This window comes from Dreissena polymorpha, unplaced genomic scaffold, assembly GCF_020536995.1.
Source record: "Dreissena polymorpha isolate Duluth1 unplaced genomic scaffold, UMN_Dpol_1.0 chrUn049, whole genome shotgun sequence".
In the NCBI taxonomy this organism is placed as follows: Eukaryota; Metazoa; Mollusca; class Bivalvia; order Myida; family Dreissenidae; genus Dreissena; species Dreissena polymorpha.
The window spans coordinates 78,548-106,228 of NW_026273363.1; the positions used below are offsets into that span (position 1 = coordinate 78,548).

A 27,681-nucleotide genomic window follows, 5' to 3' on the forward strand; every position below is an offset into this window, starting at 1 on the left:
CACAAAACTAATGCTCATCGTTTCACCTTTTAATTTTAATTTCAATAACTATGCAATCCCAATTCAGGTCACAATATCATCAATCTACAAACAAATTCAAACAGGAAACCTCTATCAAAATAGACAATCCCAGAAATCGATACCTCCCGGATTACCCGCCCCTGAATACTCTCGCGCGCCTCCAAAACGGTACTGAAGAAAAAAACATGGACCTATATATGTGTGTATAGGTCCCTACGCAAAACAAGGAAGCGAAACGGTTTTTTCGAATATATTTGAAGATTTAAATAGTTTCTGTTATCGATCTGACAACCACATAATAGTTCGTGTTTTTCTAATATAAGTTATTGCGTAATTTGTAGAAATAAGGTTCATCTGCATTCTTTTAAGAGTAATAAAACACAGCATGGGCCTGGACCTATTTGTGTAAGTCCCTGGCATGAATAAGGTCTTGATTGTCATTTAAAATGTTATTTAAATATGACGCGTGATATCTTAATTACGGTATCTACACATTTGCAGACATGTGGTGTCACGGGCAAACCCATAAACGCTTTTAATCCACACTTGGAACATCGCCTCCCATTTAGCGAATTCGTTCGCGCCTTTATCGCTGATTTTTTTTTCAAGAGATTTATGTTGCTGTCATTATTAATCCGTAATTAACGAAGAAATATATCACTTATTTTTTACGTGTTTTTATTTTTTCATCGTTAATTTAGACCGTATTACGAAAATTTAATAAAGACATACGTTAAAAGAAATCTAGAGAACACAATTGGAACTATTTAAGGCTCATTATTTTTCATGTTGAACATTTCAATCGTGAATTAAGATGCTATTAAGAAAATGTAATAAATAATGAAATCAGTTAAGTAAATATTGAGAACAGCACAAACAACGTTTACTTCAGGCAATTAACTTTGATTTTACATGATAGTTTGATAGTTTGATAGTTTATTTCACAAGTTCCAAAAGGCCAAAAGACCCACGAGGACAACATATTTACAAGCAACAAATGGCAAAACAGCGCACACAAAGTATATGATAATAAACATATATGTTATATAGTTTGTTTTCACAAGTTCCAAATGGTCAAAAGAACCATGAGGATAACATATTTACAAACAAAAATTACAAAACAGCGCATACAAAGTATATGATAACAAACATATAGGTGGAGAAAGTGCAAAAGACGTTTCGATATATAAGAACAGGATGACAAAAGTTAGATATAAACTTATAAGTAGAAAGTTGAGATGTTTTACAACAAACTTATTCAACAGATAAACATGTGTTAAAAGTGTATCCGTAGTATGTGATTAGAATGTTATTGATATAAGTACTGTTTTCTCAACTCAAAAGAGTAGAATATAAAAGTGCCAAAGTTTCTAAGTACTTTTCTGTTTGTTGTTTGAAGTAATTATATGGACTTATGCACACTTGGTCTTGTGCGAAAAAAATTTGGTATATATTTATCTCGTACATCTTTATATAAATCGCATTCCATAATAAAATGGTATTCATCTTCAAGTTTATCACAGAAGAAGCAGGCTCTATTTTCAACTGGTGTAACTACTGGTTTACTCATTCGACCTGATTCAATACATGTAAAACGTTATTTAAATAATAATATAAGAAAGTTATAGACAAAAACTGATATGTCCTTTTCAATAAAAAAATGACATGTCCGGACATCTTACACATTTTTGCAAACGAATAACTCCGGTACTTGTTCATTTAAAATTGCAAAATTCATGTCCGGCTAGATATTTTTGTATTAGTTTGAGAGCGATTTGTCAATAAAAGATTGCTAAAAACCACTTTAGTTTTAGACTCAACTAGATACATAATTTTAATTTAAAAAAACAACTATACCTGAAATCTTACAGAGTCTCGCTAATAAATATTTTTAGAATCACAAACTTCATTTCGGCTATACCTTTAAAATGACACAAGGGAAATATTAATAACGAAATGGTAACTGTTTAGACAAACAAAGATATGTACTATTTTATTTAAAAAAAGCCATCCTCGGTCTTTAAGTCTGTTTATTGGAATAAAGCGGGTGTACACTATGATAACGTTGTAATCTGCCTAATTCTTTAGTACCGTTTTCAGTATGGAGGCGGTCAATTTATCGATTCTGGGATCGTCTATATATATATATATGAATCGCGCGCAGTGAAAAGGGGGTTATAAGATGTTAATCTTGGACGACACTTTTTGCACTTGCATTAAATCCCTTTTTCATAGATATTATCATTTGAAGCTCCTTCTAACGCATCAAGTGCCGATTCTACCCCCAAACGGCACTGGCAGTCTTTATAAGCCTTAGGGTATCATTTTTAACGTTTATGCAAGCGAACTTGAGAAGGAGTGGTACTTCGAATCGTTCTAGAACTTTCCACCTACTAAAATAGAAAGTTGATATATCTTTGATATTTTTTTTAAAGTTCACTTAGTTCTTAACATGCTCACAATAAAGTATGTGTTCCATTCACACAAAGCGATTTCGAACATACACATAATTGCAGTTCTTACAAACAAAAATAGTTAAATAATTTCATTAAATCTGATGCTCTACTAAATGTATTGACGTATTTTTGGTGGACGATGTTAGGTCTGTTTAAGCAAAAGGTGTATACGTGTCGCCTCTAAAGTTTTTCAAATTTGGGTGAAAGTCGGATGAACAAAGTTGGACATAAAGTTCAATTAAGTATATAAAAAGAGGTGATGCGTCCAATAAACGCATATGTACCCATGCAATCTGTCAGTATTGATTCAAGGGAGGGCTCGTTTGAATAAGTCCTAAAGTTGGTCAAGGTTAATCTTAAAATGAAGTCAAGTGAAATGGGTGTGTTTAGAGCGTTCAAGATTACATAAATACATTTATCAAAGCTTGGTAGATTCCGGTTGATGTATCAGGAACGTTATACTCAGGTGAGCTAAAAGGAAATATAAAAAAGAGCAAAGAACAATACCTCCAAAAATACTAACAAGAGTGTTGTGCGAAACGAAAAGACGGACGGAGCGACAGATGGACGGACGGACGATGCGAGTTCTAAACGCTGCCATTCAGGATCATATGTGGTTTCATAATCTTCATTTGGTTCTTCCTCAGGTGTTGTTGTTGTGGGCCTTGTCGTTGTAGGTTTGGTCTTAGTGGTTGTAGGTGTGCGCCTAGTGGTTGTTGTTGGCTTAGTGGTTGTCGTTTTGCAGATGTCGAAGTCAGACACGCATCTTCCTTTAAAGCACATCTACAAACATACAATGCTGTACTAGGGACTGTGTTAAAGTACATTGAAAAATATAATTATATGCAATACAAATCTTATACGGTAAACAACAACCAATCACAACAACATTGTGTTAAACCCAGAGCTACAGATAAGCTGCGTATTTGCGTAAATACGCAATCAAAAAAAGGTGGATACGCATTTTTTTCAAAATCTGTGCGTACCGGTACGCAAAACAAATCGCCGATACCCAATTCGAGCCGCCTTCTATGCGTAATGAAAAATCCCGCTTTGATTTGGCCGTTTTGACTCGAGTCTTAATCGACAAGCGCTTGTTTTATCTGGAAACGTATTTACCAATCGTTTAGATGATAACGCATGCGAGTCAAACAAAATGGCGTCTCGAGGCAGACGAAAAGTTCCGCAAAAAAAACAAAAAAAACCCATAAAGATTCATTTGTCGTGGTAAATAAATCTAAATCTAAAACAATTGCAAAGGGCATAGTTAATGACATTATTAACTCCATGTTTTGTTCCGTGGACATCTGCGGTAGTATTTTAGATGAACTTGTTGATGGGGTGCAGAGGGGGCTGGAACGGTGTTGGGATAGTATAATAAAGTGTGTTTAGACCGAATACTAAAAGTTTATACTAAAAGTAACAAGGGTTTCAAATAAAAAAACTATTTTCTGACAGCCATCAATCAGATATGTTTAAGTTTTTTCTCCAAAATAAGATTTTCAGTGCCTTGTGCTGAAAGTTGTTATTGTTAATTGATAGAGCTTAGATACGTCTCAATGCCAAAGTGGTTTATTTGTATTTATTTTTTTGGCAATGCAACCGGACTCTGATTGATGGCTATCAGAAAATAAAAAATGTGTTACTATTATTATATTTAATTTTGGTTTTGGGCATTTTCGGTCAAAATACACTATATTAAACTATCAAAACACCGTTCCAGCCCCCCTATGATGGGGTAGGTTGTGTTTCCAAAACGAAAGTACTGGCCCATATTGGAACAAAAACAAGTAGTAACACATTCGATGAGTGGGTTGAGAAATTGGACCAACCTATTATACTGCAATTGAATATATAACAGTGACTTTATGTAGGTACGGTTTTGAGAAGCTAAATTTATGTTTTATTGCAATTACCCAATTCACTTGTTTGTTTTTGGTACAAATACCCAATTATTTTTTATATGAGCGGGTATCATACTTTTGGATACACAATCACGTTTTCCATTACCCAATTCATTCTTATTTTGAAGGGTATTACCCAATTACCCCAAAAAGCTTATCTGTAGCTCTGGTTAAACCTCACCTTTCCGTCGCCGCAAGGGGTTCCATTCCATACAAATGCGAGGTCTACGCACGAGCCGTATTCATTTGCACAGAACACCTGACCATGTCCGTAACAGCCCACATCGCCGCTGATCGTCGTCTAACAAAACAATGGACAATGTTTAACACATTCATGACTTTTACGCAAGACAAGGCGCAAACGCTTATTGATATACTATCAAAGTTACAGTCAGGACAAGCAAGACAATTGTATCTTTAGAAGAACGACATTGATTACCCAATAATATGTGTAAACTTGATAATAAAATCAGCGCTATAGGGACAGGGTGCAGGATCACGTGCCTTTGTGGGGTTTACAATTAACGTTTATGGATGTAAACACACCGGCAAGTGGTGTTATTTTTTTTCCAATAACTTTTTAAAACACATTTACTTAAGAATTGCAACTAGTGAATAAAAGACAGATTTTTATGCTGCTTATATACATGTGAAATACATCAGAATTAATTTATTTAATAAGCCTGTATTCTTGTTCAAAAATTAAGTCGATGTGTACAGAATTTATGTACACGACTATCTTTCACACAACGTGAAAATTTGTCACCGATTTCAGACGTTTTCGAGGATTAATTCTTGTTTACTAAGCTATCGGCACAACCTGTAAGAAAAACTGTCTTTAATGCTCTAAAGATTTGAGCAAATGTATTGCAATAACTTAAGATATTTGCAAAAATAAAGTTCTAAATGGTGTGTTTACATTCTGTCCAGCCCGTGTGCAAACCCCTGAAACCCCCGTTGATCCTGCACTATGGGGATGTTTATGCGGAACAACCCAGTGTGTTGAGTAAAACTAACATGCTAACCTCTTGGCACACGGTACTTTTGGTATAGCCAGTTCGCTTCTGACACTGAAGGCCAAGACTGTTCTCTCGCTGACCCAGCAGGCCGCTGCAAAACGAGTTTTTGAACTGCTCATCTGTGAAGCCATTGTCCGCGATGCAGTCGTTTTGTCTGTTAAACAACAAATAGAAATGCAAATAATTAAACCAATACATGTACATTATCTATAATACACGAACAGCCAGAGTTGACAAAAAAGTACGTTGGCATAGACGTGACATACACTTCTCATTTATTTAAATGCACTCCTTTTTTATCTGGTTCCCACGACATACCAACTTGAGGAAACTACTTCACTCCTCTTTTTAAATTGCACTTTTCCCTTTTTTCCATCTCGACTTAATAGCTCGTGGTAACGATTTAGCCATGACGTGTGAACGATTTACTTAGTCGAGGGAACAAGATAGAAAAGAGGAGTACAACATTGAATAAAAGAGAACGCAATGAAAGAAATAGCGGAGATATAGATACAGGAAGGGTGCAATAAAAAAAGAGGAGATTATATATATTTATATATATTATATTTTGTTATTGAACTCCTTTTTTTATCTCGTTATCACGACATACTTACTAGCGGAACGACTTACTTACTCGTGGGAACGAGTTAACTATGTCGTGGGAACGAGTGACTAAGTGAAGGGAACGAGACAGAAAAAAAGAGGAGTGCAAAACTGAATAAAAGAAGAGTGCAGTGAGAAACAAAGAGCGGTGCGGTATATCAAGGAGGGGTGCATGATAATGATAGGTAAAATTTTAATATATAACAAACAATTTGATGCTAACATTCGCTCCTCCTTTAGTTACTGGACCTCATTTGTTTTCATTGCACTCCTCTTGTATTTAGTTGTGCACTCCTCTTTTTTTCATCTGGTTACCTCGACTTATTAAGTCGTTCCCACGACATAGCTTACTCGTTTCAACGAGTTAGTAGGTCGTTCCCTCGAGATAGAAAAAAGAGAAGTGCAATTTAAAAAGAGGAGTAAATGTCACCTCTATGCCGCCGTAGGAACTCGCATTTTATGTGAATGCAGCAAAATGTAAAGAAATATAAAAGATCAACATCAATTTTGGCTATATTGAGCAAACGCGAAAACTATAATGTCTTATTACCAGAATGTCAGATGTGGAACAAATGTCCCTTGACAATCCGAAGCTTTAAACATCACATTTACAAAGATGGTCCTTTCTTACTTTCAACATTACATTTACAAAGAGAGTAATATTTTTTTTACTTTCAACAGCATATTTACAAAGATAGTCATTTCTTACTTTCAACAGTACATTGACAAAACAATGGTCCTTTCTTACTGTCAACATTACATTTACAAAGATAGTCATTTCTTACTTTCAAAATCACATTAACAAAGACGGTCAACATCTAATTTTCCAAGATAAGTCTTCTCTTACTTTCCACATCACATGTACAAAGATAGTCATTTCCTACTTTCAACAGCACATTTACAAAGATGGTCCTTTCTTACTTTCAACATCACATTTACAAAACTAGTCCTTTCTTCCTTTCAACATCACATTTACAAAGATTGTCATTTCTTATTTTCAACATCACATTTACAAAGATGGTCCTTTCTTACTTTCAACGTCAAATTTACAAAGATTGTCATTTCTTACTTTCAACATCACATTAACAAAGATAGTCCTTTCTTACTTTCAACATCACATTTACAAAGATAGTCCTTTCTTACTTTCAACATCACATTAACAAAGATTGTCCTTTCTTACTTTCAACATCACATTTACAAAGATTGTCCTTTCTTACTTTCAACATCACATTTACAAAGATAGTCCTTTCTTACTTTCAACATCACATTTACAAAGATAGTCCTTTCTTACTTTCAACATCACATTTACAAAGATGGTCATTTCTCAACTTCAACATCACATTTACAAAGATAGTCCTTTCTTACTTTCAACATCACATTTACAAAGATAGTCCTTTCTTACTTTCAACATCACATTTACAAAGATAGTCTTTTCTTACTTTCAACATCACATTTACAAAGATAGTCCTTTCTTACTTTCAACAGCACATTTACAAAGATAGTCCTTTCTTACTTTCAACATCACATTTACAAAGATAGTCCTGTCTTACTTTCAACAGCACATTTACAAAGATAGTCCTTTCTTACTTTCAACATCACATTTACTTAGATAGTCCTTTTATACTTTCAACATCACATTTACAAAGATAGTCCTTTCTTAACTTCAACATCGCATTTACAAAGATAGTCCTTTCTTACTTTCAATATCGCATTTACAAAGATAGTCATTTCTTAACTTCAACATCGCATTTACAAAGATAGTCCTTTTTTACTTTCAATATCACATTTTTAAAGATGGTCATTTCTTATTTTCAACATCACATTTACAAAGATGGTCCTTTCTTATTTTCAACATCACATTTACAAAGATGGTCATTTCTTACTTTCAACAGCACAATTACAAAACTAGTCCTTTCTTACTTTTAACAGCACATTTACAAAACTAGTCCTTTCTTACTTTCAACATCACATTTACAAAGATGGTCATTTCTTAACTTCAACATCGCATTTACAAAGATAGTCCTTTCTTACTTTCAATATCACATTTTCAAAGATGGTCATTTCTTATTTTCAACATCACATTTACAAAGATGGTCCTTTCTTATTTTCAACATCACATTTACAAAGATGGTCGTTTCTTATTTTCAACATCACATTAACAAAGATGGCCCTTTCTTATTTTCAATATCACATTTACAAAGATGGTCCTTTCTTATTTTCAACAGCACATTTACAAAGATAGTCTTTTCGGACCTTCATCATCACATTAACAATGGTAGCCTATCCATGCTTTGTATAGCGCATGAACAAAAGTAGCCCTTTCTTTTTCTTAACAGCAAAATAACAGATAGTAATCTCTCATTTTAAACGCATTCACACCAGAAGTTATATCTGACTTTTAACAGCGTATTTACAAAGGTAGTTATGTTTGAATTCTGGACAACGTCATATTTGTAAAAAATATTCATATCGGAATTTCTACAGCGCATTTACAAAGGTAGTAATTTCTGACATCCGACGTCATATTTGTAAATTAGTCCCGAAATATCGACAGCACATTAACAAAAGAGGTCATTTCTTACTTACAACAAAGTTTTTACAAAGGAAAGCATCTTACTTTCAACAGGGCATTAACAAAAGAAATCAAATCTTTCTTTCAACAGGGCATTAACAAAAGAAATCATATCTTACTTTCAACAGGGCATTTGCAAAGGATATCATATGTTACTTTCAACATGGCATTCGAAAAGGAAATCATATCTTACTTTCAACAGGTCATTTACAAAGGAAATCATATCTTACTTTCAACAGGTCATTTACAAAGGAAATCATATGTTACTTTCAACAGGTCATTTACAAAGGAAATCATATCTTACTCTCAACAGGTCATTTACAAAGGAAATCATATCTTACTTTCAACAGGGCATTTACAAAAAATATCAAATCTGAATTTTCACATTTTACAGGGCATTTAAAAGAAAATCATATCTTACTTTCAACAAGGTATCACAAAGGAAATCATATCTCACTTTCAACAGGGTATTTACACAGGAAATCGTATCTGATTTTCAACAGGGCATTTATAAAGGAAATCATTTCTTACTTTCAGCATGGAATTCACAAAGTAAATCATTTCTGACTTGCAACAGGGCATTTACAAAGGAAGTCATTTCTTACTTTCAAAAGGGCATTTGCAAAGGAAGTCATTTCTTAATTTAAACAGGGCATTTACAATGAAGTCATTTCTTACTTTCAAAAGGGCATTTGCAAAGGAAGTCATTATTTACTTTAAACAGGGCATTTACAAAGAAAGTCATTTCTTACTTTAAACAGGGCATTTACAATGAAGTCATTTCTTACTTTCAAAAGGGCATTTGCAAAGGAAGTCATTTCTTACTTAAAACAGGGCATTTGCAAAAGAATTCATTTCTTACTTTCAACAGGGCATTTGCAAAGAAAGTCATTTCTTACTTTAAACAGGGCATTTGCAAAAGAATTCATTTCTTACTTTCAAAAGAGCATTTGCAAAGGAAGTCATTTCTTACTTTAAACAGGGCATTTACAAAGGAAGTCATTTCTTACTTTAAACAGGGCATTTGCAAAAGAATTCATTTCTTACTTTCAACAGGGCATTTGCAAAGGAAGTCATTTCTTACTTTCAACAGGGCATTTTCAAAGGAAATCATTGCTTACTTTCAACATGGCATTTACAAAGGAAATCATTGCTTACTTTCAACATGGCATTAACAAAGGAAATCATATCTAACATTGAACAAGGCATTCACAAAGGAAATCATATCTGACTTTCAACAGGGCATTCACAAATGAAGTCACATCTTACGTTCAACAGAGCATTTACAAAGGAAATCATTTCTTACTTTCAACAGAGTATTCACGAAGGAAATCATTTCTTACTTTAAACAGGGTATTCACAAGGGAAATCATACGTTACTTTCAACAGGGCATTCACAAAGGAAATCATATCTTACTTTCAACATGGCTTTCACAAATTAAGTCATATCTTACTTTTAACGGGGCATTTACAAGGGAAATCATATCTGACTTTTATCAGAGCATTGACAAATGAAGTCATATATAACTTTTAACAGGGCATTCACATAGGAAATCATATGTAACTTTCAACAGGGTATTCACAAATGAAGTCATATCTTACTTTCAACAGGGTATTTAAAGGGAAATCATATCTTACTTTCAACAGGGCATTCACAATGAAAATCACATCTTACTTTCAACAGGGCTTTTACAAAGGAAATCTTATCTTACTATCAACAGGACATTTACAAAGGAAATCATATTTTTCTTTCAACAGGGTATTTACAAAGGAATTACCATAATGTCTTACTTTCAACAGGGTATTTACAAAGGAAATCATATCTGCTTTCAACCGGGCATAAACAAAGGAAATCATTTCTTACTTTCAAAAGGGCATTTACAAAGGAAGTCATTTTTTACTTTCAACCGGGTATTATTAAACGAAATCATATCTTACTTTTAACGGGGCATTCACAAAGGAATTCATATCTTACTTTCAACACGGCGTTTAGAAAGAAACTCATATCTTACTTTCAACGGGGCATTCACAAAGGAAATCATATCTTTTTTCAACAGCGCATTAACAAAGGATGTCATATCTTACTTTCAACATGGCATTCACAAAGGAAATCATATCTTACTTTCAACAGGGCATTTACAAAGGTAATCATATCTTACTTTCAACAGGGCATTTACAAAGGTAAAAATATCTTACTTTTAACAGGGCATTTACAAAGGAAATCATATCTAAATTTCAACAGGGCATTAACAAAGGAAGTCATATCTTACTTTCAACAGGACATACGCAAAGGAAATCATATGTGACTTTCAACAGGGTATTCACAGAGAAAATATTGTCTTACTTTCAAAAAGGTATGTACACAGGAAATCATATCTTACTTTCAACAGGGCATTCACAACGGAAATCATATTTGACTTTCAACAGGGCATTCACAAAGGAAATATATTCTTACTTTCAACAGGACATGCACAAAGGAAATCATATCTTACTTTCAACAGAGCAGTTACAAGATGAATCATATCATACTTTCAACAGGGCATTTACAAAGGAAATCAGATCTGACTTTACACTGGGCATTTTCAAAGAAAATCATATCTTACTTTCAACAAGGTATTTACAAAGGAAATCATATCTTACTTTCAACAAGGCATTAACAAAGGAAGTCATTTCTTACTTAAAACAAGGTATTTACAAAGGGAATCATATCTGTTTTCAACAGCGCATTAACAAAGGATGTCATATCTGATTTTCAACAGGGCATTCACAAAGGTAATCATATTTGACTTTCAACAGGGAATTCACAGAGAAAATATTGTCTTACTTTCAAAAGGGTATGTACAAAGGAAATCACATCTTACTTTTAACGGGGCATTTACAAAGATAATCATATCATACTTTCAACAGGGTATTTACAAATGTAGTTCTTTTCGAATTTGAACAGCGAATTTACAACGGTAGTAATTTCTTACTTTTAAAGGCCGTTTACCGGTTCTCCTTTCTAATTTTAGTGGCGCATTTACAAACGTTTTTTTTCTGACTTTCAACAGCACAGTTATAAAGGTAGTCCTTTAATAAATTAGAACAAACGGAACCGTTGCTGACTTTAAACGTCGAAATAACAGCGGAACTCGTGTTTTATATATATATTTTTTTAGTGATCGTTTCAAACAAAACCGATATACTATTCGTACTTACCGTTTCAAGTGATCGATGAATTGATTGACGCTGCACGTGGAGAATTTGCTGTAGGTGTCGACGGTGCTCTCGTCAGGGTTGAACACGGAGGCGGACATTATGTTCCTTCCGGCAGGGCATTCTTCACTCGAATCGTGGTTAGCACCCAGTCTATGAAAAGTGTAAAATCATTTTGAGATCGCCGTGGCGTAGTGTATATGGTGTCCGCCTAGCGATCGCGAGGTTACGGGTTCGATCCCCACAGTGGGGGCGTTCTTTAGATACCCCACAAAGACTCCAAGTACTGATTCTAGTCACAGGAAACAGACTCGAGAGCGTTTCAAATGAGCCTTAAGCTTTCGATTCAATCGAGCTAAAATAAACAAGAGATGGGTTTGTCGGAAACACAATGCTCCTAATGCGCCGCTTTGATTTTGTTTTACCTTTGACCTTAAAGGATGACCTTGCCCTTGACCTTTCACCACTCAAAATGTGCGGCTCCATGAGATACACATGCATGCCAAATATGAAGTTGCTATCTTCAATATTGCAAAAGTGATGACAAAACTTGAAGATTTCTTAAAGTTTTTGACAGACGGAATGACAGACAGACAGACCAAAAACAATATACCCCCTTTTTTAAAAGGGGGCATAAAAAGTTTAAACTTTATAATCACTTAAAATTTGTATTCGTCGTCATGAAATTTCGTGGTTTTCACAACAAGACTTTCGTGGACACGTAAATTCGGGGATTTATGATGTGGGAAATTTCGTCGGTCGTTTTACTGTGTTTGTATTAACCCACGAAAACAACGAAAATTATTTTCCCACGAATAATAAATATTTTACAGTATATGATATGCATAATTATAATAGTTTGTGAAATACTCGATTTAATGACCCTTGCTCTTGATACGTATTGAGTTAAATTGTACAGATACTTCTTCATTTTACAAAAAAAGTCATTCCGGTATTGGGTGAATTATTAATAACAATATTAAATTTGGTTTAAAATGCATAAGTTCAGGATTCTAATTAAACATTTATTTTTATTTTATTTTGTTCAGTATGTATATCATGCATGTACGATGTGAATCTAAATTTAGTTTTAGTGCGGATTCGTTCATACGACACAAAGAGACAATTTTGTTTCCTAACGAATACGAGTAAAAGTGTCGGCATCGGCTTTAACCAGCGCTAACTTGCCTTTGCTGCATTTTAATGCAATAAGTCTTCAATGTATAATTTTTCTTGTCTATTGTGTGTTATTGTAACATATTTATATCAATATATTATAATTTAACACATATAAAAATTGTACATACTCACTTTTATGTACCTATATCACCAATATGAACAAAACTACTACTTGAGCATTACATTTCTGGAATAAAATGATTAACGAATCTTTTCATTGTTCGACACAATGTTTAAGAATATATGAGTCTTGTTCTGAGAAAACTAGGCTCAATGCATGTGCGTAAAGTGTCGTCCCAGATAAGCCTGTGCAGTCCGCACAGGCTAATCAGGGACGACACTTTCCGCTTTTATGATTTTTTTTCGTTTCAAGGAAGTGTCTTCTTAATGAAAATTAAGACTAATCGGAAAGTGTTGTCCCAGATTAGCCTGTGCGGACTGCACAGGCTAATCTGGGACGACACTTTAAGCATCAGAATTAAGCCCAGTTTTCTTATAGCGCGGCTCATATGTTTACACTTACGCGTGTCCCAGTTCATGTGAAGCCACCCAGGCCACGTTGCTGATTGTGAACTCGTTGATAGCGTACTTGTATTTACTCAGTGTGTTACTGCTGTCTACACAAACCGAACCGAGGAAGGCGTAACCTAGCAACCCTTCGCTTCCGTCCTGGTCAATGAGATCCAACCTACAATATTCAATTTGATTATGAAGTTAAACTGATTTTCATGGGACGAATATCTTAATTGAAGCTGCAATTTCCGACTTTTTGTCTTAACTGAAATATTAAATATTCGGCGTGGTCTTGTGCTTTGTGGAGGGGGGGGGGGGGGGGACCGGAGTACCCAGAGAAAACCCCACTAGTCCAGTATGGTGACCTCTAACCAAAAAGCATGCTGCCGGGCACGGGTATTGAGATCGGGTCACATAAGTGAAAAGCGCGTGTGCCAACCACGGCGCTAACCGGACATCCAGTATAACTTCAATGTTTCGCTGTTCAATTTCATGTTAAACATTCATAGAAGATTTTCATTTTTGTACTTGATTTTTATTTTTGTGTGTGTTTTCTTCAAGAAATAGATGATTGTTGACATATCTTAATGTTCTTTTACTTACATTTGATAATGCACATAAATAATCGGCCAATACAAAGTAGTTCCCTTTATGTTATATTTTTCATTGAGTGAAAATGAAGAATATATTCAACTTAACTATTTTAACATATAGAATATATGCCAACAAAACAGTATATACTAGTATTTCACTAAAAAGCATATAATAAAACATAATACAACAACAGGTCTTTTTTTCTAAGAGAAATATACAGGTCAAATGAAAACAATAATATAATGGAAATATATAAGTAAAACACGTACCCCGTTAGAGCCATGGCAAAGTCATGATGGTTGGTTGTAAATTCACTGTTGAAGAACAATCTTAGCTCTTCGTCGGAGGCTGTACTACTTTGTAGACGACCACCGTCATTGTAGTTCGAAGCCCAGCGGAAATCATACCCGTACTGAAATTCAATTATGAAGATTATAGTATTATAACCCTGCTGAAAAATCATCAGCCTACATGGGGATCGAACCCTCGACCACCAAGTTTTTAGGCAGACGCTCGCTAGAAAAAATCTGGCAGAAATAGCACAGGGAATAACTTGCCTTCCCCTTATACGTCACCCGACTACTTTGTATTACCGAATCCATTCAACCAAGTAACATAATTTTTATACACAATGCATAAATAATACTCGGTACTTAAGGACAAGTCAACCATTCAAAGATTTGCTAAAGATTTTAGCAAGCTATTCGTAATTGGTAATAGATAATTTTTGTATAAGCCCGTTTAAAAACGGGGCGTATTATTGCAACACCTGCGGCGGGCGGGCTGGCGGGCGGGTTTGCGGCGTCCAACAAAACGATGAATGCTCAATATTGCAAAAAGTTAAAATCGGATCATCATTAAAGTTGGTGATAACGTTTGTGGGAATTAAATCTCGGCCAAGTTCGATACTCAGCCAAATCGCATGGAATTTCGGAAGTATTGCCCTTGAATTAAAAAAAAACTGGCCAATGATCCTTTTCCTCTCTCTGTAACTAAAATACATTTAATCATATCAACTCCAAACTTGCTTAAAGCCTCTTAAACACTCAAAATCAACGAAAATTTCGTAATATATTTCGTAAAATAAAGTTAACATATAAATAATCAGACTTCATTGTAGCAATTGCCAAATATAAACGTAAGATGTGCTCTGGTAACATAGATTTAACACGATACAAAATGCTCTTTTTTATTATGTGTGGTACAATATATTAAACAACTATTCATTTACCAATTAAGTGTGCATGTGTCGTATGAATAGATATCTTTGCGGGAAATTAAATAAAAAGTGCATTTTATATCTTGTTAAATTTATGATACCAGAGCACATCTAACTTGAGACTTGCACAATTATTTTAATTAACTTAAGATTCTTTTTTAAAACTGTGAAGACCTGGTTTCATGGCATTTGCATGTTTCTTGTAGGCAACGTTATTGAATGTACCATCAGTACTCAGGGTGCATGATCACGTGACTTTGTGTTGTTCACAATTGAACGTTTATGGATGTAAACAAACACATCGGTAATTGTTGTTTTTCTTCAAATAACCCTCTAAAACAATTAAAATTTGGAATTTCAATTAGTGCATAAGACAGTTTTAAAGTTGCTTGTGGCAATATGAAATACGTCAGAATTACTTTATTTAATTAGCCTGTGTTCTTGGGAGAAATTTGATGTGTACAGCATTCATGTTCACGTTTATTTTCTCTACCTGTAAACATTGTCACCTATTTCAGACGTATTTAAATATTTATTCTTAAATCTGAAGATATCGGCACAAACTGCAAGCAAAACTGTCTTTTATGCACTATAAATATTTGAAAATGTTTTTCAATCACTTGAGATATTTGCAAAAATAAAGTCCTTATCGATGTGTTTACATTCTGTCCAGTCCGTGTGTAAACTCCTGAAAACCCCGTTAATCCTGCACCCTGGTACTATAACAAATCGAAACATCCTGCACAGACCTATGTTATCACAACCGTTACACTGTCGTATTTTGAGACAAGTTGGGACTCTGTTATAAGACATTACACATTTCAATGCAGTATTTGGTAAAAACTGTATCTTCATTCTAAAGTCTGTATGTAATGATTAGATAGTTAGACATTATTTGATAAGAAGGAGTTGTTTTGATTATCTCGAGCAAAACTTACGCCTGGGTAGACGATAGCCGCAGGATAAACGTATAGGTCAAGTTGACCGTCAGAAACCTCTTTGACAGACGCGTAGAAAACGTTCATCTAAAATATTTAATATTCATACATACACCGTGTAGTATTTGTATTATATATACAACATGACAACAGATGTAAGTCACACATATGTCAGATCTCCCGTGGATGATTATGAAGCTAACATAAGATCAAATTAAAAGTCTACCAATTGAGATGCATTCATATTTAATAAGCGAATCAAGGAATGAAAAATATTGTGTATGCAATTATATGGGATTTTCTAACATTTCCAATTTTAATAAAACCATCAAATGCTTATAAAATTCAGTTTTATCAGTAATATCCTAGTGTCTACCTCGTTTACAAAAAGTACCACGAACAGATCAGCTTCCTTTTCGGCAGCCGCAGTATTGCCTCGATGGCGATCGTAAAACCTGACAATTGTAAATAAGAACTTGTAACATCGAGACGAAAAAAAAAACGACACTGCATGTAGTAATATGTAGAAAATTGCGACAATAAAAATATGGACCCCGAGTCATGACAAGTGTGAACCAGATGGGAATTAACCCATTTATGCCTAGCGTCCTGAAAAAGGACATTGCAAACAGCGTAGACCCAGATGAGACGCCGCATAATGCGGCGTCTCATCTGGATCTGCGCTGTTTGCTTAAAGGAATTTCTGTAAGAAATATAGAAAGAATATAAAAATAGAAAGAAATATACCAGACATCCCTAATTTTGGAAATAAATTGATCCAATTTAGAAGGATGGGAGAGTCCGCTAGGCATAAATGGGTTAATTGAACATAGTAAGTAGAGAATCGCAGTCAGATAGATAGACAAACAGACAGCCTGACCGACATACAGAAAAACAGACAAACAAACAGACAGACGAACAAATGGTCAAACAGACACGGAGACAAACAGTCACACAGACAATAGTCAAACAGACAAACAGACAGACCTCTTTTGTTATTCCAGTAGAGTCTTTATTTTTTATCGCTGGTATATATATGTTCATAATGGCATCACTGCGATTACCTCAATAAAAGTGAGTGCTACAAATGCAAGGGGCAGATTAATATGAGCCCCGCTCTGAAAAAAGGGTTTTAATGCATGTGCGTAAATTGTCGTTCCAGATTAGCCTGTGCAGTCCGCACAGGCTGATCAGGGACGTCGCATTCCGCTTTTATAGCATTTTCCGTTTCAAATAGAGTATGCACGATTTTGTCAATTATGTATGAATTCATATAAAATGTGTACAAACAACTTATTATACATTTATTTCAATATAAAATAAAATAAAAGTTAAGAAGAACATGTGTCAAAAAATGCGGCATAAGCCAGACATTTAAATCTGAAATCGAAAAGGCTGTACAGCCGAATTCGCCAGCATGTATATCATGCATGAACGATGTGAATCTAAATTTAGTTTTAGTGCAGATTCGTTCATACGACACAAAGACACAATTTAGTTTCCTAACAAATACGAGTAACTTGTCTTTGCTGCATTTTATGAAATTCGTCTTTAATGTATAATTTTTCTTGTCTATTTTGTGTTATTGTAACATATTTTTATCAATATATTACAATTTAACACATATAAAAACCTTGCATACTCACTTTAACGAAGTCTCGTCTGGACAAAAAAACAGTTTAGGCAAGAGGTGCCGTGGCTGATAAGCCTGCGCAGACTGCACAGGCTAATGTGAGACGACACTTTATGCACATGCATTACACCCTCTTTGTACAGAGGAAGGCTCATTTGTTGTTAAATGAAAATTGCCTCATAAGGACCTATGCCCTATCAATAGGTATCATGTGCCACTCATAAGGACCTATGTCCTATCAATAGGTATCATGTGCCACTCATAAGGACCTATGCCCTATCGATAGGTATCATGTGCCACTCATAAGGACCTTTGCCCTATCGATAGGTATCATGTGCCACTCATAAGGACCTATGCCCTATCGATAGGTATCATGTGCCACTCATAAGGACCTATGCCCTATCGATAGGTATCATGTGCCACTCATAAGGACCTATGCCCTATCAATAGGTATCATGTGCCACTCATAAGGACCTATGCCCTATCAATAGGTATCATGTTCCACTCATAAAGACCTATGCCCTATCAATAGGTATCATGTGCCACTCATAAGGACCTATGCCCTATCGATAGGTATCATGTGCCACTCATAAGGACCTATGCCCTATCAATAGGTACCATGTGCCACTCATAAGGACCTATGCACTATCAATAGGTATCATGTTCCACTCATAAGGACATATGCCCTATCGATAGGTATCATGTGCCACTCATAAGGACCTATGCCCTATCAATAGGTATCATGTGCCACTCATAAGGACCTATGCCCTATCGATAGGTATCATGTTCCACTCATAAAGACCTATGCCCTATCAATAGGTATCATGTGCCACTCATAAGGACCTATGCCCTATCGATAGGTATCATGTGCCACTAATAAGGACCTATGCCCTATCGATAGGTATCATGTGCCACTCATAAGGACCTATGCCCTATCGATAGGTATCATGTGCCACTCATAAGGACCTATGCCCTATCAATAGGTATCATGTGTCACTCGTAAGGACCTATGCCCTATCAATAGGTATCATGTTCCACTCATAAGGACCTATGCCCTATCAATAGGTATCATGTGCCACTCATAAGGACCTATGCCCTATCAATAGCTATCATGTGTCACTCGTAAGGACCTATGCCCTATCAATAGGTATCATGTTCCACTCATAAGGACCTATGCCTTATCAATAGGTATCATGTTCCACTCATAAGGACCTATGTCCTATCAATAGGTATCATGTGCCACTCATAAGGACCTATGCCCTATCAATAGGTATCATGTGCCACTCATAAGGACCTATGCCCTATCAATAGGTATCATGTGCCACTCATAAGGACCTATGCCCTATCAATAGGTATCATGTGCCACTCATAAGGACCTATGCCCTATCAATAGGTATCATGTGCCACTCATAAGGACCTATGCCCTATCAATAGGTATCATGTGTCACTCATAAGGACCTATGCCCTATCAATAGGTATCATGTGCCACTCATAAGGACCTATGCCCTATCAATTGGTATCATGTGCCACTCATAAGGACCTATGCCCTATCAATAGGTATCATGTGTCACTCATAAGGACCTATGCCCTATCAATAGGTATCATGTGCCACTCATAAGGACCTATGCCCTATCAATAGGTATCATGTGCCACTCATAAGGACCTATGCCCTATCAATAGGTATCATGTGCCACTCATAAGGACCTATGCCCTATCAATAGGTATCATGTGTCACTCATAAGGACCTATGCCCTATCAATAGGTATCATGTGCCACTCATAAGGACCTATGCCCTATCAATAGGTATCATGTGCCACTCATAAGGACCTATGCCCTATCAATAGGTATCATGTGTCACTCATAAGGACCTATGCCCTATCGATAGGTATCATGTGCCACTAATAAGGACCTATGCCCTATCGATAGGTATCATGTGCCACTCATAAGGACCTATGCCCTATCAATAGGTATCATGTTCCACTCATAAGGACCTATGCCCTATCGATAGGTATCATGTTCCACTCATAAAGACCTATGCCCTATCAATAGGTATCATGTTCCACTCATAAGGACCTATGCCCTATCAATAGGTATCATGTTCCACTCATAAGGACATATGCCCTATCAATAGGTATCATGTTCCACTCATAAGGACCTATGCCCTATCAATAGGTATCATGTTCCACTCATAAGGACCTATGCCCTATCAATAGGTATCATGTTCCACTCATAAGGACCTATGCCCTATCAATAGGTATCATGTTCCACTCATAAAGACCTTTGCCCTATCAATAGCTATCATGTGCCACTCATAAGGACCTATGCCTTATCGATAGGTATCATGTGCCACTAATAAGGACCTATGCCCTATCAATAGGTATCATGTGCCACTCATAAGGACCTATGCCCTATCAATAGGTATCATGTTCCACTCATAAGGACCTATGCCCTATCAATAGGTATCATGTTCCACTCATAAGGACCTATGCCCTATCAATTGGTATCATGTGCCACTCATAAGGACCTATGCCCTATCAATAGGTATCATGTGCCACTCATAAGGACCTATGCCCTATCAATAGGTATCATGTTCCACTCATAAGGACCTATGCCCTATCAATAGGTATCATGTTCCACTCATAAGGACCTATGCCCTATCAATTGGTATCATGTGCCACTCATAAGGACCTATGCCCTATCAATAGGTATCATGTTCCACTCATAAGGACCTATGCCCTATCAATAGGTATCATGTGCCACTCATAAGGACCTATGCCCTATCAATAGGTATCATGTGCCAATTTACGTACTGTTTCATGAATGCAGCGTCCAGTGCAAATGCGACTTCAACGACCTTGAACCCCGGGGAAGGGTGAATGGAGCGACGGTCACGACCCAGTAAATCTGCTGTTTGATTCATATCAACGGAACTATTCGGTCTCACAACTATAACAAAACAGTACGTAACAGATGTTGACAAAGCAAATACTCAAAGGCTGTAATTTTGCTATAACTATTTTCAACTGTTTGTTACATTCTACAACCAGGATTCAATCGTAATATGATGTGTGAGTGTGAGCAAACAAGTGTTTCTTAGTTCAAGAATCTCAAACTGAATCTACTTAAGTTAAACATGTGTCATAAACTATTCCAATGCCATAACTTAGGTATCGTTTAAAAGACTTTGAGGCTAATCCGTGTAAAGTGTGGTTATTGATTAGCCTGTGCAAACTGTACAAGCTTATCTGGGACGACACTTTACGAATATGCATTAAGCCCAGTTTTCCCAGAACGAGGCTTATATTATGTATAGTACCATCAGGTGGGTAACGGCATTCCAGGTGTCCTTCCGTGGTATCGTCGAAGCACACGGCTTCGTCTACTTCACCTCCGATGTAGCAGGACGTACCATTGAAATGGAAAAGCCCGCTCTGAAAATAGACAATTTGCCGCCATTTCGTCATAAATAGGTAATTTTAATCACAGGCATTCGGCATTGGCTACTACCCTTACCCACTTCTGCCCCTCCCCAGCTGCTTCTCCCTCCAAAACCCCTCAAAATTGTCCATTTATATCAACAAAACAAAAATGTAAGTCGAAAAATAAATTGACTCACTTTTTAATATACGAAATATGAGCTCATGTTGGACAAGAAATATCTTTAAAAAAGATATACGGCGTAAATAGTTTAATGAATGAGATCAAGGATAGCGAATGTCTTTTTCTGTGCAGTTCTTAGCTGCATCACACGCAGTACGGGATGTTACGGGGAGTTTTCGCGGCTTATTTTACATTATAACATATTGCTGGTCATAAACCTATAGATACAAAACAGAAAACCAAAAGAAGAATGGAAGTGAAATTTAAACATATGAGTCAACCGGCCACACGAGAAGTATCCGTATTTATAGGCGCGTTCTTCGAACAAACCTGTTTTAGTGGTTTGTCGGGCATTGCTATTTGATTCGATTATTAACATTATCAATTATCATCGTGCTAATGCTTAAAGTGATATTATGGGCATTTTGCACTGTTGAATTGAGCTGAAAAGAATTAACAGGTCAAAAAAGTTAGTTAAAATGTGGTTACTGATTAATTATCTGCAACTCACCTTGCTACCAGTTGTTTATAAAAATATATTTTATATTCGATATTCCTACGTGACCCACCCAGTCCTGTAAGCTGAAATGATCCGTAAAACAATTTCGTGTCTTTGTGTCGTATGAACAAATCTGCACTAAAACTAAATTTAGGTTTAACTCGTAAACGCATGATCAGTTGTCAAACGAAAGTACGGTTGATATTCAAATGCATTATTTTTCTCTTTCTGGTATATTGTTTTAGTATGATGATGCTGCATTAATTAATATAAGTGTATATGAAGTAGAAACATCAAAAATAATCAACGGTTGCGATAGACACCTATAAACTGTTACATGCTCATAATATCACTTTAGTACATTAGGCAATATGGACGAATAATTATTGTTAAATTTATCAACAATAATATTTATCATTGTATTGTTGAAAACACATTAAGAATCTATTATTTACATACCATAATTATATTGCTGAATATCTTCATTTAACATATTTCTGGTCTAAAGAAAATTCCAGGTCACCTAGTTCACGGATAGCGTCTTTATTATATAACGATTATTTTACTGGCCGCCAACTCCGGTGATGACCTGTATATAAACTCTGAATATCCGCGAATTGACCCGATATACCTCGCGGGTTGAAATGCAATGCTTTAAAGTGAGGCCTCGCTTCCATTGCTCTTTATACTTTTACATGTTAACATGTTGACAGGAATAAGGAAGTAAGTACTAAATATGAGAACATAGCCTTTTAAGTATAAACGCTCTTGCGCTGGTAATACTCTGAAAATAAAAGGTGTACGCACAAACTGTATTGATGTCGAGAATTGAGTGTAAAACTGTTCTATCTATTAAGCCTTTTCATTCGAGATAAAATTGTTTCATACAGTAAAACAGTGTTACAAAGACGCGGATATGTTTCCAATGTTCTGGTGGTATACTCAAATCAGCCAATGGAATAAATGAAGTGTATTCATTCGTACCTAGCCGCGGGAAATTTTATTGGAATTTTATTGGACATTTACAAAGGTCAGGCTAAGGTGAAAAGCTGGCTTAATGCAGCTTACGCCGAAAAAAGGTATGAATACCTTTATGAATTACGCTCAACACCAGAGAAACAGAGTGAAATATATTTAGAATTATTCCATCGTAAATCCTCACAACGTGAACTTACGATATCGCAGTTCAACTGCCAATCATTTCCTGTACTCGCTTCACATGCGAAAGATCCGTGTCCCTTTAGATCTGTATATATGCCGACCGTCTTTTCCTGCAAACAGATGTGCATTTTATAATTGCTTCGGATGGTGCGAACTATTCTAGTGACACATTTATGTTAAATAGAGTGTTTAAATTATTGAATTACAGTTTCTAGCCGAAGAAGGTAATATACTTATAATAATTAAACAACGTTACGTTTAATATTTATGTAAAACTGATAAAACTCTTTGAAAAGTATGTAATACATGTGCGTTAAGTGTCGTCCCAGATTAACCTGTGCAGTCCGCACAGGCTAATCAGGGACGACACTTACCGCTTTTATGTTTCGTTTAAAGACAGTATCTTCACAGCAAAAATCCACCGGAACGCACAGGCTAATCTAGGATGACACTTTACGCACGTGCATTAAACTCACCAGTTTATGACTTCCTTTGCAGGAATCCCTTGCTAAGTTTCCAATGACACTTTCCGGTACATTCATCTTGTAGCTCAACACGAGGTCCAGCTCGAACACTGGAAATCCTTCTATTTCAATTTCGTACAGCAGTGTTTCGGGTAGTATGTTGTTACGAAACTCCTTTCGTTCACGCGATTGAAAGGAAAAGGGTTTTTCTTCACCTTGACAAAGTTTAGGTAAAAGAAGACGTACATGAATCTGCTCATAATTCCGTTATCGAAAATGGTTTAATCTATTGCATCACATTATTTTGTGAAATTTGAAAATACATAAAAGGATGCCTTATTTAATGCTTTGTCCAAATGGTAAGACAAATGCTATCCTCATAAAGAAAGAAAACGATGATACTAGCTTTCAAATTGCAAACATATACAGAACTATAAGCATATGCTTCTGGCTGCGGTATGTAACCTATGCATACATTATTCATTCAGAAAGTAAATATATACTTCTTCGTGTATTAAAACAAAATTGGAATAACATGCAAAAACGGGTTCGGTTCTTGCCGAATAGCATTTAAAAAGATAATTAAAAAAATGTTGCTACTTTACTCGCTACTTAACGTTTCCTAAGTATCATAATAATGTCAGTGTGCTAAAATCAGAATATTTAAAATTAAGATATCCTTCAATAAGTCACAAAATGTGTATACCTGGATCCTTGTTTCTTTTTTCCCTATGGGGACGAGCATCTGTCGTCTGCAGCAAAGACGCAGCGATCAAGACGATACAAACAGCGAGCAATAATTTAGTCATGGTGTCGGTGTAACCAATTAGCCTCTCGTAGTTAATTCATCTAACAATCTGCTTTTAATATCTGAAAAAAAATCGACAATTTCTTTTCTCAAGTTACCGACACTTCCATCGGTGCGGATAAAGTATGGCGCGGTTTTGCGCCTTATTTCTAAACAATGTATTTCTCATTTTTTCATATAATTGCTCCGGGATCAGTGTTATGTTATTGGTGGTTTATAATGTACGTACATTTGTATTAACCCATTCATGCCTAGCGTCCTGAAAAAAGGACATTGCAAACAGCGTAGACCCAGATGAGACGCCGCATAATGCGGCGTCTCATCTGGGTCTGCGCTGTTTGCTTTAAGAAATTTCTGTAAGAAATATTCTAAATATAGAAATAAATATACCAGACACCCCTACTTTTGGAAATAAATTGATCCAATTTAGATGGATGGGAGAGTCCACTGGGCATAAATGGGTTAATTAATCCATAAACAAAGAGCTGTCCCAAAACAACGCACTCGATTGTCCTTCCGTTTTGATACTATATTGTATATTTTCGGTTTTTTAATGTACATGTATAACGTATACTTAATGACCGCAAAGACAAATATGAATATTTGTGTAGTTATTAAGTAGTATAACTTATATTAAACAAGAGATGTGTTTGTTAGAAACACAATGCCCTCTACTGTGCCGCTTTGAAAAAAAAGACCTTTGACCTTGAAGGATGACCTTGACCTTTCACCACTCAAAATGTGCAGCTCCGTGAGATACACATGCATTTAACTCTTTTTTTTTACCTTTGACCTTGAACACATGCAAGCCAAATATGAAGTTGCTATCTTCAATATTGCAAAAGTTATGACAAAACTTAAATATTGCAAAAGTTATGAAAAACTTAAATATTGCAAAAGTTATGAAAAAACTTAAATATTGCAAAAGTTATGACAAAACTTAAATATTGCAAAAGTTATGACAAAACTTAAATATTGCAAAAGTTATGACAAAACTTAAATATTGCAAAAGTTATGACAAAACTTTAATATTGCCAAAGTTATGATAAAACTTTAATTAAGACAGACAGACAGACACACAGACAGACACGACAGACAGACAGACAGACAGACAGACAGACAGACAGACAGACAGACAGACAGACAGACAGACAGACAGACAGACAGACAGACAGACAGACAGACAACAGACAGACAGACAGAAAGACAGACAGGCAGGCAGGCAGGCAGGTAGGCAGGCAGACAGACAGACAGGCCAAAAACAATATACCCCCCTTTTTTTAAAGGGCGCATAAAAAGTTAAGTGACCAAGCCAATATACTAATATTTCAAATGTAAACTTTTAATTTACTTTTATTTAAAGGGAGCTTGTACGATTTTTATATGTATTAAATTGTAATATATTGATAAAAACTATGTTACAATAACACAAAATAGGCAAGAAAAAGTGTACATTGAAGACGAATTTTATAAAATGCAGCAAAGACAAATAAGCGCCCCGAGTCGATTGTGACGAAGATATTTCGTACATATTTTCCTACAATAACCGAAGCATTCGTCGTTTTATTAGGATCGGAGTCAGTGTTCGCGTGTCTTATGACAGGTATCGTTAGGAAACAAAATTGTGTCTTTGTGTCGTATGAACGCATGATATACATGCTGGCGAATTCGACTGAACGGATATTTTCGATTTAAGAATTAAATATCTGGCTTATTTCGCATGTTTCGACACATGTTCTTCTTACACTTTTTTAAATTTATATTATGTATAATAAGTTTATTGCACATTTTATATAAATTCATAAATATTTGACAAAATCGTGCAATCTCATTTATATTTAATTTACTTTGCATGCATAGTCTGCATATACACACAATGTCAGCGCAATACCTCCATCCAAACTCGAAGTTATTTAGCGGAAACTATGTTAAGCTTTGGTAACAGTAATCTGGACCCAATAATGAACTTGACCCAAATGGACCCTTCAGTGATCACACTCATGGTCTGTATTTGAGCTACCTAAAAACAAAATTACACATCAATATATCAATCGAATCTCAGTTATTGAGAGGAAACTGTGTTGTCGTTGTTTGTTCGGCACAGTAATCTTGATACCTCTGGCTCCAAATACGATCCCACCCAAGGTCTGAATGTCAGTTACCTACACACGAAATTACAGCAACATACACTAATCAAACTAAAGATATTGTACGGAGACTTCTTCTATTTTTAGTAATAGTATTCTTGACACCCCCCGGTCTTAAATACAATCCTATGCTATATTAGCATGTTACCTACCTAGACAAAATGTTAGCATAATAACTAAATTCTAACTGACGTTTTATCTATTTTAGCAACAATGACATGGAACTTAATGGCTTAAAATGCAACCACATGCAAGGTCTTCATGTTAGCTGGAGATATATTTCGTTGCATGCACACGTATTCCTTAAATTTCTACAATAAGCGGCATAATTCTGCTAAATTTCAGGTCAGAGATATGGCCGATGGTTGTTGGTATCGCATGATGATCCAAAAGACGTGTGTGAAGTTTCAAATGGATAACTTTAGTTGTGACAGAAAAACGAACCTATTTTACTTTAACTTTAACCTGAATTTTACTCAGAACGCAAGTTTAACCGGGCTTTTCTTAGTACAAAAAGTAGCCTTTAAGCAAACAGCGCAGACCCTGATGAGACGCCGCATTATGCGGCGTCTCATCTGGGTCTACGCTGTTTGCTAAGGGCATAATTCTGCTCCAAGGCTAATCACAGTTATAGGCATTGATTCGGGCCATAACTCTATTAAGTTCTTTAAGCGCTCTGGCTGGTTATCAAACATGGTCGAGATATTATGCCAACAAACATTATCTCCAAGTTTAGAATGATCCGATTTAAACTTTTTGAGATATTGAGCGGACATCGTTTTCCAGGACACCGCCCGCTACGGGTGTTCCCATAATACGGCCGGTTTTTTGAACAGGCGAATAAAAACACAATACAATTCTATTTACTTACTGTTTGTGTATGTTTCGTCATCCAACTCAAGATCGTGTTGAACACTAATTTTAATCCGTATATTGGAGACTCTATTTTCCGACTTTGATAACAATGATGTTTCGCTTCAACGACTTGACTAATTGTTGTTACTAGGAACTCCTTTAAAACTGGTTTTTTCTGCTAATATAAATCGGTTACAAATAGACATCTTACAAATCCACGAGGTTGTGCATTATCATTCTAGTTGATGTGAACTCAAATCGCACCTTTGGTGTAAAAAGGTACTATGTGACATTTCATATC

General features: G+C 35.7%; 1 protein-coding gene across 1 annotated transcript; it reads right to left on the bottom strand.

Moving 5' to 3' along the window:
* Positions 1-63: 63 nt before the first annotated feature.
* Positions 64-27,681, bottom strand: LOC127863851 (A disintegrin and metalloproteinase with thrombospondin motifs 14-like). Its single transcript, XM_052403519.1, has 15 exons — positions 27,397-27,681; positions 24,277-24,440; positions 23,583-23,785; positions 23,121-23,216; positions 21,163-21,277; positions 20,657-20,792; positions 16,590-16,668; positions 16,214-16,300; positions 14,326-14,468; positions 13,473-13,637; positions 11,774-11,923; positions 5,407-5,554; positions 4,563-4,682; positions 2,985-3,260; positions 64-84 (listed from the first exon to the last, which is right to left on the bottom strand). The coding sequence occupies exons 2-15, from the start codon at positions 24,377-24,379 to the stop codon at positions 64-66; spliced, it is 1,842 nt and encodes a 613-aa protein (XP_052259479.1). The 5' UTR covers positions 24,380-24,440; positions 27,397-27,681.